The sequence below is a fragment of the Amborella trichopoda genome, chromosome 5 (assembly GCF_054954075.1).
Source record: "Amborella trichopoda isolate Santa Cruz 75 chromosome 5, AtrichopodaSantaCruz75HAP2 v2.0, whole genome shotgun sequence".
Classification (NCBI taxonomy): domain Eukaryota; kingdom Viridiplantae; phylum Streptophyta; class Magnoliopsida; order Amborellales; family Amborellaceae; genus Amborella; species Amborella trichopoda.
In genome coordinates, this window is record NC_142340.1 from 30,512,581 (window position 1) to 30,527,198 (window position 14,618).

At 36.1% G+C, this 14,618-nt stretch overlaps 1 protein-coding gene across 1 annotated transcript; it reads right to left on the minus strand.

Moving 5' to 3' along the window:
• Window positions 1–10,412: 10,412 nt before the first annotated feature.
• BAS1 (Cytochrome P450 superfamily protein) lies at window positions 10,413–13,912 on the minus strand. Its single transcript, XM_020665677.2, has 5 exons — window positions 13,548–13,912; window positions 13,223–13,446; window positions 12,861–13,093; window positions 12,345–12,708; window positions 10,413–11,643 (listed from the first exon to the last, which is right to left on the minus strand). Exons 1-5 carry the CDS (start codon window positions 13,819–13,821, stop codon window positions 11,200–11,202), a joined length of 1,539 nt encoding a protein of 512 aa, XP_020521336.1. The 5' UTR covers window positions 13,822–13,912; the 3' UTR covers window positions 10,413–11,199.
• Window positions 13,913–14,618: the final 706 nt, after the last annotated feature.

The window sequence follows — 14,618 nt, forward strand, 5'->3', positions numbered from 1 at the left end:
AAAGAGAATAACAACTTCTAGTAAATTATCAAGGAAAAGGTTTCCATACTTTCCCTACAGTATAGAAGTTTTATCCTTCCCCTACCATCCACCATCCAGCCATCCAATTTTGATCAAGAGAGTCACTCATCGTTTGATCTTAGATCCGATATTTCAAAGTATTTTATTTTTAATTTTTTATACAAATTATATGAATATGAAATTTGGTACATGTCATCTTCTCATTGAGGCGCACCTATAAAAAACATATTAAAAATAATTTTTTGATTAAATATAATTACCAAATACCCCTTGAAGTTTTCAAGGGTATTTTGGTCATTTTATTTTATTGAAAATATTTTTTTAATATTTTTCCCTTGTGCGAGTTTAATAGAGGAATGGATGTCCAAATTTTGGTATCAAAATAGTTTATAGAAAAAAATTAAAAATAAAATAGTGTAGAGACATGACATTGCGATTGGGGCAATCTTAGCCCTCCATTCAAAATGGACGGTTGGATACGGGGAAAGATAAAACTTCTATATTGTAGGGAAAGCATAGAAAGCTTGCCCAATTATCAATATCTAATACAGAAAGTTCCATGCACTCTCTTTTGATATCGGGTATACACTTGGACAAGGGAGTATATACTTTGATCAAACTTTTCACTTACGTTGGCAAGTGAATGCATAGTGTATGGTCATGACCCGAAGGCATCCAGGTGAGATGCAGAGAAGGGTTAGGTCAAGTCAATTGGACCCCAGAAATGAGCCATTGGGTCCTGGCCCGGATATAAAAGTAATTTTTTGACATATTTACATATAATTTATGAAAAAGGTTTATATAAGGTTGTAACTTTAAAATGTAGAATTAAATATGAGCCTAAAAAATCAATTGAAAAATATTATTTTAATGTTGAAAAACCCTCTAATTTATCATCTCGACATCGAAATGTATGAATACAAAAAAAAAAAAAAAAAAAAATTGATTTTGAGTGCAAGAAATACTCAACATAGTTTCCAGATTGTCCATTTTCAAGATTTTCATATGTTTATAGAAATCTACTTCATTTTAACCATATTTGGAGTTTAAAATTTTATAATTAGAAACAAAAATAGATTTTCAGATAATCTTAAGAATTTTTTACACCAAAAGTACATATTATGATAAAATTTGGAGGTGCACCTTAATTGGATTGTTTAAGATTGTAGCCTTACACAAACCAAACGCATAATTTATTATATTACACTATATATTCCTGGTCGGATAGACCCTGACCTGGCCTGGTTTGCTCTAGGCAATACCTAAACCTGGGTCCAGTCAACCGGACCCAACAACAAATAATCCAAAACATAAAACGATAAACCACAATTGTTCTGACTTTTTCTATGCCTATGTGTATTTTACGTGTGGAGGTGTTTCTTTTTGTTGGTAAGAGTGAGATTTGAGTCCCGGCCCGAGAAAAAGAGGTGAGCCCCAAGAAGCAATGGGCTCACCCTCTCTCTCCCTTGGCCTTGTAAGTCATTTTTCAAGTGGTCACATTCGTTTGGGAAAAAGAGGAATGTCAAGGAACAAACACATACGATGATGAAGCATGTCACGTGAAGCTCAAAAAATATATATTAAAACTTAGACAAAGACCTTGGATAAACAACACTCAATGTGAGATGAAGACAAAAGTTGTGAAGGGAATGAGGGAAGTATCATGCAAATTTTTTCAAGTACGATTCCCTATGAATGCCTTATGCCTTAGTAGTAGTGATCAACAGAACATAATTTTCTATTCATATAAACCAGAAAAAAAAAAGAGAACAATAAATTTAAAAAAAAAAACATAACTATTCTAACCAAGAGATTAAATATAATATTAAGGAATGCTTGCTTAGAGCAATAATCAACTCATGCTGGCACTAAGCACTATACAGCTAAGGACCATTTTCACATTCCCAAACAATTGATCCGATCCAATCCAATCTGGGCCAACAACCAAACCTTCGAATGGAATTGCGACCGAATCGATGCAAGTTCGGGATCGGACTGCGTGGCATGCGCTGGCCGCCTAGAAGTGAGAAGGTTAAACAAAGTGGTTTTAGCTTGTGAAGCGGGAAACATCATGTATACTATACACTCATTTCGTTTTTCGTTCTTATTCAAAAGCTGGAACGCCTCACTTGTTTATGCGTATTGAAAGGGTAAATGCAGATCTATATGTAGGAAAAGTGTACTACGCTCCTTCAAACAGTATACTATCATCTTCAAGAACCAAGGGCCAGCAACGAGACCGGGCCTGGGTGGGCCAAATAAAATAAAATAATAAAACAAATTAAATAAAAAAAAGGTAGGGCTGTGCCGGCCCTGCCCTCGGGCCATATTCTATAGCCCATGACCTAGTTTTTCAAGGCCGGGCTGACCGGGCCCATTGCCACTCCTACAAGAACCATCTGTGTCAAAGGTTGGTGGTTGAGGAGAGTCGTCCCTCCACGTAATCTCCCAAACAATTCGACTTTGGGTGGAGACGAGACACCATCCATTACAGGTTGTTAGGGACCTTGTATACAAAAATCCTGGGCTTTTCTCAATACCTAGTTTTGTTGATTCTAAGATGTATAAAAACTGGTTTTGAGCACAATGTTGTTTGGATGGCTGCTGGAACAATTCAATATATATAAAAGTTGGTATTTTACCCTGTTTGACACTATGAAGATGAAAATCAGGTTTTGGTTGTTTGCTGATAATGCAGTTTAGCGTTTGATTCAATAAGTTGATGATTTCCTACTACTACATGGCCAATAAAACATAATTATTAGGAATAAGTTATCGATGATATTTGTCGCTTTTTTATGCTTCAAATTATGATTCTTTCACTCTCTCTCATATTGCTAAAGGAGTTTGTTAGTCTCATGTTTCAAACCAAACAGGTAATATAGTACATGGACTGCACATGTATAAATACATACATACATGCATATATGTGCCATATGTGTACAATCTAACTCACGAATATAATATAATTAATAAATTGTTCTTGTGATTCTTATGAGTTATGTTGAATTATTAACTGCGACAAATTTGCCTAGATGATAATGACATTACTAATTGTTTTCTAACCATGACTTGATTATCGCAAAGGGTGGTTGGATCATTAAAATGCATGTTGGGCTTAGAGAGGCACCCAGAATCGTGGATCTATGCAGCATTCATGTGTGGGAGGCGTGAGGATCCCTTATGAGCTGGCCTCCTTTAGGCACCCAGCCGCTCAATCTCAACCAATGCCTGATGCGTAAGCTCCGTCCTCTTCATCTCTAACTTTTATGGAGAAATAAATGATAAAATGAACCGAGGACATTATGTTTTGATGATTTAGGTCATTATTTATCGGAAAAATATCTCCATACCCCTTGATTTTTTGGTTTAATTTTATAATAGATTCAAGGTTTTAAATGACATGATATCTTGGAGCATAAAAATTGTAGATTTTATTTCTTTTAACCCCTTGAGCTAATTTAAACTTATTTTTTTCGGCCAAACAAATTTAAAAAGATATGTTTTTTCTAAAAGCTATCATCTCAAACTTTTAGAGAGAGAGAGGAGCTACATAGCGGTGAGAGGTTACCAGAAAGAGAGAGAGAGAGAGAGGTATTTTAAGAAATACGAGAGGAGAGAGAGTGAGAAAGATACAGGAAGAGAGAACTCAAAGTTTCCAAAGATATCTTCTAACCCCCTGGTCACTTTAAACCTATTTTTTAACTTAAACAAATGTGAGAAAGGCATGTTATTTTTAAATCCAATCCTTTGTCTCTCTTCACTTATATACCCCAAACTTCTTTTTTTTTCTCTCTTCCTGTATCTTTCTCACTCTCACCGGGCTCTTTAATGTTTAGAAAGATCCAGTGAGCCAAGGTCACTAATGTTCGCATGGGCGTAGCCAATCTGAACCAATATTTCGAGGAGTGAATTACATGTTCGCTACCTTGGCAACAAAAATAATAATAATTATATGCTCGAGAGTATAAAGTAGTAGCCAACATGGTCCAAACCATTTTTAACAATGAGAATCACAATTTAGAAGAGCCCTGCTCATTTAAATGAGCCGGGCTTTGCCTTTCTTGTTATGAAATAAAAATTAATAAGGTAAAGGGTAGTTCAATCAATCCCAAGGCAGGCGAGCAATAGGAAAATGAAATTAATCTCAAGAGGATCGCTTGGAGAGAGGACAAAGACTGCATCTCTCACCGGGAAATTTCTCTCATCTCCACTTCTCCTTTTTTCTTCTTTTCTAACAAAAGGAGGTGGTCCTCCTTTTGTGTATACTGTAGATTTGATTTGATTTGAAAGGAGTGATTGGTTTTGCGTTGGGAATGGAAGCTTCTAACGAAAGCAGTCTCATCTCATGATTTGAAGGGATTTAGAGTTGAGCTGCTGCCCACAGCAGCACCTTTTGCTTAGCAATTTAGACTTGCCAAAAGATTCTTTATTCCTGCAGTTGTATACCATCCATCTACTCCCTCATGCGAAACATTCATTTGAAAGATCTTTTAGATCCTGAATTTTGGGGATGTGATATAGAAACTGGTGACCAAAATTAAAGAAACAAAAATTTAACTCTTACTCTCTAATTGCCTAAAAAATGCATCCCAAAATTGCACTCCAACCATCCAATTTTTAGTTGGATTGATCTAGATATTCAAGAACTCAAAATCCAGAATTTCTCTATTGAAAATAGTTATCTATTTATAATTAGATGGATCCCAAAATTAAAAATAAAAAGAATTATCCTATTATTACTAAGTATTTTGCTCAAAGGAGTAAATATATAGTATGGTCCTGAGAGAGCATAGTATGCAGTCTCGAAAGAATGAATGCGAGACTGTCGCTTTTTCTAAGTATTTTGGTCAAAGGAGTAAATATATAGTATATAGTATGCTCCTGAGAGAGCATAGTACGCTCCCTCGAAAGAATGAATGCGAGACTGTCGCTTTTTCCTTCATTTGGGCTGGGTGAAAAGCAAATCTGGAGCTCCAATATCATCTTATAAATGAGTAAAATTATAGAGAAGATTGTCTTGATTGTGGCGTGACAAATCCTGACACCTATCGATCTATGTGTAAATATTATGATCATATAAAAATGAGATCTCGCGTCTCATAGAGGAGTCTATCACATCTTTTGAGACCACGACCGTTAATGTAGTAGGGGAGAGAGATGGAGGTTTGTATAAGGTGCCCACCTTATACGATACTATACAAGTAGACTACTCCTTTAAAATTTGGTGATGATTGTAGTTTGAGTGTCAAAAACTTTGTGATGACATCGAAATTTATGTTCTTTAAATATAAAATTCAAAATTTGAAAAATAATATATGTCTAGTAGATCTACAAGTCTTTGATAATCTTGAAAATAGATGGTTCAGATGACTTTTATATTATAAATCTCGAGGTGGAGATGTTCAATTGAAAGGGTTTTCAAACTTTTGGTAATTGTTGTTGAGCTAGATTTTTGAAATACACCTTACTTTTATAGTCTAAGGTCGTAACCTTATATAAACTTTGTCCCTTGTGAAAACACCTTAAAAATTCCCATTTTTCAAAAGATCATCTATAGGAATCGATATCAATGTATATTTTACTAACAATCATAAAAACTTCTTTATTATATTAAGGACCCGGTTTTTATGCGGCCAAGCCCGCATATGTAGAAATGCGGTCTTCTTAATAAATCTATTTTTGAGATGGATTTTAATAGTTAATTTTTAAGGACATGTAATCTCTAACATGGATATCACGAATATGAAAAAATAAATCAATTTTAAAAATAAAAAATAATAATTCTAGTAAGAAAACATTTGGACTGTTAGTTACTATTGTTGTTAGAAGAAACACCAAGTTGTATCCAGTTTAAGATGAATGCTTTATACTTTCTTGACCACATATGTAGAAATGTGTTCCAACCCGCATGAAACAATTTTTTTTATATTAATATTGTCACTTTTTAACTTTATTGAAACCTCTCTCTCTCTTCATTTATTTGAAATATTTGAATTGTGGTTATTATAAGTTTACTATAATGAGATTAAATTAAGATCCTTTATTAAACAAATTTTGTGTTAAAAATTTGCCGAAGTATTCTAAAAAACGTATTCCCATAAAAATATTGTGTTACAATAAAATTACTAGATATTCCAGAAAAATAATGTTCCTAAAGCAATTGTATTTGCCCTAAAGATTGCAAAGTTAAATAAATAGTAAACTAATGAATAATCGGGATTTCATTTGAACAAGAGCATCATGCAAAGAGGAAGATAGAAGTCAATATTAAAGATTTAGGCAGTTGGGAATTGGAGTGAGGTTCGAATATTATTATTTTGTTGATACTTCTTATTTGGTACAAATAAGCTTTTTTTTTAAAGGTAAGTTATCAATGATCACCCTTTCAACATAGGGATAAAATTACTATTCTTGTGGCAGGGTAAATTTCAAGCTAAACATTCATGGGGCTTCTTTGCATAACCAAGGCCAAGCAAGGGGTGGTGTTATTAGGAATTTTGATGGTGCTTTCAATGTGCCGTTTGCTAAACCCTTTGGAACCGCTACAAATAATTAGGCAGAATTCTTCTATCTTGAAGAATGATTGATCCTACCTGATCAGTTACAGTGCTACCCTATTCGAATTGAATATAACTCAGCATTGCTTGTTAATGTTATTCATGAACGCTTCTGACGTCCATGGAAGTTATATACAGTTGCAGCAAATTGTTGACAATGTCTTTCTCATTGTGGGTGGTCTATCTCCCATATTTTTTCTGAGGCGAATATGATGGCTGATATTGTTGTAAAGAGGGCTACATCTCGTCTAAAAGCTACTATTTGGCATTCTCGTCCACCAGATTTTATTTGTCTTGCTTTAACTCATGATTTGGTACAAGTGCCTTGATCTAGGGTTGTAAAGTAATGAGCTGTAAACTTTCTATTTTTATCTTTTAATGAAAAATGGGTAGGGGGCCTTCTCCCCCACTAACTTACCCAAAAAACAAAAATTCAAAGAAGCCTTTTATTACTTTCTTTGTATAAAATGTCCCAAATAAAATTATTGTATTGTTTTAGTTATGACAGTGGAATAAGCATACCATATTGTTGTGTTTAACAAAATTTAGACTATAAAATTGTTAATTATGACTCAAAATGCTCCTTGACATAAAAATAATGTTTAGAGATTTTATTGTATCCCGATAGTAACTACAAATTATAATTCTATTTAGGCCACTTATACATGTCCTTCATTTTCACTCTGCTTTTTAGTCAAATTTCTTAGCTTACCTAATTTTTTTATGATCCGGATTTTTTCCCTGACTTTTTGCTTATGCATTCTTATCTAAAATCAATTTATTTGATTTGTTTGCTACTGACATGCTAAATATGATAGTTACCCATGGCAAATACTAAATAAGCGCAACAGTGTATATGAGAGAAAAAGAGGGGGTTTGTTATGGGTTAAAGTAATATAATACTTTAATTAACCATCAAAGTTAGTAATTAAGAACATTAGTTTGTTTGTATGTTTATGTGCGTGAGAGAGAGACTAGCCCAAACTCAACCATGGTAAAAGTAAAAATGGATGCCAGTAATAAAACCATCCATGGTGAGAAAGAGAGAGTAGTGCTAAATGGAATCTGGATTGGATGGGTGCGCAATCCTCGACGCCTCTACTTGTTACTGAGATGTTTTCAAACTGGAAGTTAGAATGAGTTGACAAAAAGGGAAAGATATCTGGAATACTATTAAAATAGATTTCCTTTGGGAACTATAGAAGGTAAAAAATAGGAGATACTTTGAAGATATAAGCAAACATAGCTTTGAAGTGTTTGAGAAGATTAGAGCGGTGGTTGCTGAGTGGTTGTCTGTTAATGATGTATCGTGGGGTATTTATAGAATTGATTTGATGTATAATGCACACATCTTAAATAGGGATAGAGTTGGAAAAAGGCTATGGGTTACCAGCTGGGACGGGAGTCCTTAGTAGAGATAACGATAGTGTGGTGCTGAAGAAGTATTATGGTCTTGTGGGCATGGTAACATCTAATGAGGTGGAGTTGAGATCTGCTATTCTAGATCTTAAATTCGCTAGAGAATTTAATATGAAGTTGGTGGTTGAGGGAGATCCAATGAATATAATAAAGTTGGTTAAACAGGGATGAACGTTATTGGTTATTTTTCTTGTTCTTGGGTAAAGAAGTGAAGAGTATTGGTTAGTTTTCCTTGTTTTTGGGTAATTAAGTGAAGAGTACGGACCGTTTTTTTTTCAAATAGTTTAAAAATTAGTTTTTTTTAAGGTATTAGTAGAATAGTATTACTGAAAATGGAAACCACAATATTGTGAATAGGGTGTGAGGGTGCTACCACCTTGACTGCAATCTCTTTCGCAATGTCCTTAGTTTTTTACTCAAATAATAAGGGAACTATTAGATTGTTGTGCTGAGATGGAGTGCTTTTTTGTACGTGCGTACCGAGAAAGAAATTTCAAGCAGATGTTCTTGCTAAGATGGGGACTACTGCTGAAGTGTTAACTATTGTCTAGTTTCGTTTCATTATTTTTTAGTTGTTTTGATTTATGTATTGATATGAGATGAATTGGCCAATTGGCATATGTAATTGATGTAATTTGTACTGGAATCATTAATAAAACTGTTGCTTTCTTTAAAATAAAAATTAAAATTAAAAAAAAAATATGTGCTAAACCAACTATGGTAAAAATAAGTAGATGTACAGTAGTGCTAAACCGTGAAAAAACGAGTTGATAAGCACCGTAAAAGAATGTGTTTTAAAGGGATAATCAAAAGAAGCGCCAACTAATTATGCCCTAGGATGGGGCACATGGTTGCGCGTGCAAAGGTCTCTCCCTCGTAGTTTCACTTTCTTTTTCGCTGCAATTTCGTATGATGCGTTAATAATATATAAAATTAGGAGAGAGAGAGATGCATTGGGGAAGAGAGAGAAACATATGCACCTGGGGACCATCATCCGCTGTGACCGAAGAGGGATCCCAAGGCTGCCTCTTTCTCAACTTCCAAGTCCAACATACCACATTTCTTATTTCTTCTCTCTGTCTTTGATTTTTTTCTTTTTCTTTGCTCTTTGGGTGCCAAATAATACTGATGTACGGAGTATGATAGACCACATCAATTTTAGTGATGGATGGTGGGGATTGAAAATAGATGTTAATAAAAAACATGGGGAGCAAATTCATTAATTCAATTTGACATCTAATGGTTTGGAGCAACTGTGACGTTCTTCTAACAAAAACAAATGGTCCGGTCATATACAATCCCTTAATCTCCACCTTTTATCATATGTACCGTACCATATAACCTGCTGTTTGTTCCAAGTTTTTAGCTTCTAGGAAGGAAACTATTTTCACTTAGGAAGAAAAGAAAAGTCATAAAATTTAAAAATTTCTATGTAAAATTTATATTGTACTGTTCCAAAGTTTATATTCTTATAAGATAATTAAATTATATCTTTCTATTAATGAATCGCAATCTAAAAAAAAAACCTATAGAAACAAATCTAGCTGTTCTAAAAGGAGGCATCCTTTTTCCGATCTCTATGCATTTTTGCAAAGTTTGGATAACTAAGGTGACGTGCCCTTTAGAAATTGGAACATTTATTTTTGCAAAAATAAATAAAGAGTGATTTACGTATGGACCCTAAAATTTTAGGTTAAATAAGAAAATAAAGAGTGATTTACGTGTGGACCCTAAAATTTTAGGTTAAATAAGAAATGCTCCATTTATATATGGAAATTACAAAAAACGCCTATCAATCCACTTTTTTCATTTTTTTTAAAATACCCCTCGATCAACCCTAATTTTGATTTTGTTGTTTTAGTTTTTTCATTAATAGGGCAATGGCTTAAAGCTTGGGGCACTAACCTACTAAGAAAAAACTAGAAAAAAAAAATCAAAATTGAGGTTGTCCAAGAGGCAATTTTGGAAAAAATAAGAAAGACAGGTTGACCAACCTTCTTTTAATTTTCGTTTATAAGTGGAGCATTTTGCATTTTAACTAAAATTTTCGGGTCTATGCATAAATCACTGATAAATAAGAGCCTACACAATCATAAGTCTTACGCAAATTTCAAGTGGATTAATCTAAGAATTATTAATCACAAAGATGAATAAAAAATAGGAAAAGTATACAATGAGACCATTTATCTTTTGAACAAAGTGGTCACAATTAACCTTGACCTTTGAATGTGAAATTAGGTATTTGCATTTATTCCATTGACTAAGTAAAAACTTCAAAAAATATTTCTTGAATTTATGACATACTTAAGCAATCAAATTTCACATGAGATGGTTATACGCGACTGTGACCACCTTATTCATTGTATACTATCCCTAAAAAATAAACAAAAATAAAGAAAAATAGACAAGTGGTAATATAATATCAAAATTGTATTCAAAGAAGTTCGAAATTGAAAACATCATACTAAGATGTATACATATATTTACAATGCGCTTTTACGAGGGAGGTGAGCGAGGAGGAAGCTAATACACTGGCAAACATAAGAAAAAATAAAAAACAAAGAAAGAGGACTCATTGATCACTCTTTCGTCTTTTTACCTATATTGACCAAAAACTCGTCAAACATCGTGAAAATAACTGTAATGTTCCCGGAAGTGGTAAGATTCCCATCCGAATAGCAATGTATAATGTGCGGGGAACATCATCATTCCAATCCTATCCAAACTATTTACGGTTTGTTATACCATTCATCATCATTCATTCTAATCGTATCCAAACTATTTAGGGTTTGTTACACTAATTATGTTCGACCATTTTACTCTATCAAAAGTCCATATCCTCTTTTCCCTTGTAGTAGTGGCTTGATGGGAATTTAAACAAAAGGGGAATTGTCAAGTAAACAGGATGGATTAGAGAGTATTTTAGACAGAGAGAGACGGCCTGATTCTGAGAGGAAGGGCGAACACATTTTAGTGAGAGAAAAGGTTAGAAAAGTATATCAGTTAGAGAGAAGGGTTATTTTTGTTAGAAGGTGGGGTACTTCGGTTATAGAAGGAAAAACAGTGTCGTATAGCACAAAAAAAAACACGGGTAGTTCCGTTGAGGACAGAGAGAGGAATTTAAGTGAGAGAAAGGGGATCACAGGTATGTCAGAGAGAGAGGTTCGGAAGGGGAAAGATATCAACATGGAGAAAGATGTTAGGAAGTGGGGGCGGAAAGGAGGGGTCTGAAATAGAGGGGGGCGCCATGTTGGGGGTAAAGGAGCATGAGCACAGTGGGTGCGTGTCGATACGCAGGAGATAGAGAGATATCGAATCGCCTCAAAATAATGGTGAGCACCAATTTAGCTTCCAACAGGGCAAGGCTCTGTCCTATACACGTGCGAGCACCGAGGCCGAAGGGGATGAAGGCCACGGGATGGGTTGCGGCACGTGCGACGCCATCGGAAAATCTGGACGGGTTAAATTCGTCGGCGTCTGGGCCCCACAACGCTGGATCGTGATGGACGGCCAGGATTGGAATGAGCAGCTCCATGCCCTTTGGGATGGCGTAGCCTCCTAGCTCCACATTTGTCTTGGCTTGTCTTATTGTTGCGACGGCTGGGGGGTAGAGCCTCAGGGCCTCATTTAATATCATGCTCATCTGTTCCACAAAAATACCAAATTTTTACCTTGACAAGACAAAACACCCTCTCTTTCTCTCTAAAAAAGACTAAACCCAATTCCTCTCTCTCTATTATCCAAGTTCGGATTCTTACACTCTTTCTCCCTATGTCCAGACCAGGCCATCTTAAATCACACGCAAACTTCAACTTCAAGAAACAAACGCTACTTTCTCTCTCTAAAATGGTTGAGGGAAACGGGTTTCTCTCTCTAGGAAATACAACTGGACGGAATTGAAAAATTTAAGCTTGGAACTTAGAGGTAAGGAAGGGTCGATAAAATATTAATATTTTTGGGAAACATGGAAATTCCGGGATTTAATGAAAACGGCCGCTGAACGGAGAGCCAGAATTGTCTAAGAAAGTGAGAATAAGAAATAAAAAACAAAAGGAGAAAATATAATTTTTCTTTGAAAAGAAAAAACAAAACACAATTGAAGAACCCCTGAAGAAAACAGAAGAGATTTTATGGAAATATGAAATCTCAAGAAATAAATAGATGGAAAATTATTTGATTGAGGGATGACAAGACTAATCCATGAGGTTATCTTGAAAAAATGGGCCAGGTATGAAGTGTGAGAAAGAGTTCTCGAGATCCCCAAGGAGATCCCCAAGGGTATTTTTGTTATTTTTTAGAAAAAGTTTGAGCACAATAAAGAAAGAAAAAAGAGGGAGAACTGACGGTCTTGAGCTTGTCGAGTTGGTCCTTGGAAGGGATGATGTAAGGAGGGTCGGGGAGGCCGAGGAGTTCGGCCCGAGCCCGTTCCTGCCACTCGGGGTGCATAGCGAGAAGCACCGCCGCCCACGTCAGCAGGTTCGACGTCGTTTGCTTCCCAGCGAAGAAGAAAGTCTTGCACTCCTCCACTATGTCCTTGGCGCTTATTGCCCCCTCTGCCCTCGCCTTTATCATAAGCCCCAATAGGTCCTCACCATAAACCCCACCTTCCTCTGCCTCTTTCTCTCTCCTCTCTATCAACCGCATCAATGACCTCCTTATTTCCTTGTTCAGCTTCCAAGACCGCCTGTTCTTCGTCGTCGGCAGAAACCTACATGAATCAACTCCGAGATGTTAGAGAGAGTGGAAGTGTATTTTACAGTATTCACGAAAATCGACTCAGTCAAAGTACTCAAAACACTTGGAACGACAGTAATGTATACTAACTAACAAGAGCTTTATACATCTAGAGAGAGAAAAGACCTGTAGCCCGGGATGAAGACTTTGCGAAAAGCATCAGCAGCTAACTCCATTTGTTGAGATTGGAGAGAGAAAACTGCCTTTCCGTCTTCGTAGCTGCTACCGAAAGCAGTGCGTGTTATGATATCCTCTGTTAAGCGTTGGAAGCTCTCTGATACATCAATCTCTGTCTTGCTCGATTCTCCCCAATTCTCTACCATCTTAATGATGCTCTTTCCTACAACTGGTAGCAAAACCTGCAAAATAACCATTCAATCGATGAGAGAGAGAGATGGGTATTCAGTTTTCCTAGTGGACATTTAGAACTTGGAGAGAGAGAAAGAAAGATATGGGTATTATGTATTTAGTGTTAGGAGAGGACTTGCTTTGAGGTTCTCCATGTGGAAGGTGGGGGTAATAATCTTTCTATGGAGAGCCCACTTCTCGCCCTTAAGGCTCAGAAGACCATCACCCTCGAGTTGTCGGACCAGTGGGTGAGACTCGTCCTTCTCATAAAACTCGGATTTTGAAGCAAAGATCTCTCTAATGAGGTCGGGATCGGCCACGGTTAGTCTGGGTGTTGGTCCGAACCAAACCAGGAAAGTCCCACCTTCACAATTCAAACAAATCAATCAAAAACATGATAAGTAGCAGTAGCAGTAGTTGTAGAGACAGAGAGGAAAGAGAGAGAGAGGGGGGTAAAGCATATACCATAAGCTTTCTTCCAGTGGTGGTAGAAAGAGAGAACACGAGGGAGGATATTATGAGAGGGAGACATGGGTTGAGAGGAGGCTTTGATCATCAAACTCATCATCTCCTTCACATTTCCAAGGAATAATCGATAAGGAGGGCCCCCAATCCCTTGACGCTTGAAGTGAGCTTCAATGGCTTTCGGCCTGCGCCACATCAGAGCCCACCCTTTGAGCCCTAGAGAGAGAAGTAGCAGAGCCAATACCCATAGCAGTCCTCTGGGCTCGACCATCATGGCGTAGAGAGAGAGAGAGCTATAAGTGTGTTGCTTTGGAGGAGTTATGGAAGCGGTGGAGAGAGAGAGGGGGGTAATATATATATATATATATATATATATATATAGGTGGGTGAGTAGAGAGAGAGAGGGGCAAGGCCTGCGCCGATGGGGCCGCCACAAGAGATGCAGGGTCAACGAGGGTAGAGAGAGAGAATGGTGAATGCAAGATGCAACGGAGCATGCACATCCCTCTGAGCCTTAGGGGTTTGGAGCTACCCTTCGCTCTCTCTCTCTCTCTCTCTCTAGGATAGCATGCATATCTGCTCAGGAGTCTGTATTAGTAACCAAAAAGTATACAATAAAACCACTTGTCCTTAAAATAAGGTACTGTATATGACTTTGGTAAATAGTATAAAATAAGACCATCTCATGCGGAATATGATAATTTAGGTGTTTCACGGGGTTCAAATTTTATTTTTTTAATTTTGAGTTTAGTCAAGGAAATAAATGTGATTACCGAATTTCACATTCAATGGTCAATATTTATTGTGGCCCCCTTATATCGAAGATAAATATCTCATTAAATACAATGTAAAATCTAATAGTTTGAGTGTGTTAGAAAGTTCGAGATAAAGTAATCACAATTAATCTCTATCGTTGAATGAAAAAATTGGGTGGCTGGAATTATTCAATTGACCCAGCTTGATGATCAAAAGAAATGTTTTAAATTTTATGACAAACCCAAAAATGATTATAAATAGTTTTGAACTTCTTATAAAAATACAAAAAAAAATAGTCTTATTATATACGATTCC

What these genes read in the sequence shown, in the direction of transcription:
- BAS1 (XM_020665677.2), bottom strand. Translation starts at nt 13,821, where the DNA reads ATGATGGTCGAGCCCAGAGGACTGCTATGGGTATTGGCTCTGCTACTT. An exon ending in GTCTTCATCCCGGGCTACAG is followed by an intron (nt 12,709 to 12,860) that starts GTCTTTTCTCTC and finishes TGATTCATGTAG; the next exon opens with GTTTCTGCCGACGACGAAGA. An exon ending in AACTCGACAAGCTCAAGACC is followed by an intron (nt 11,644 to 12,344) that starts GTCAGTTCTCCC and finishes TTTGTGGAACAG; the next exon opens with ATGAGCATGATATTAAATGA.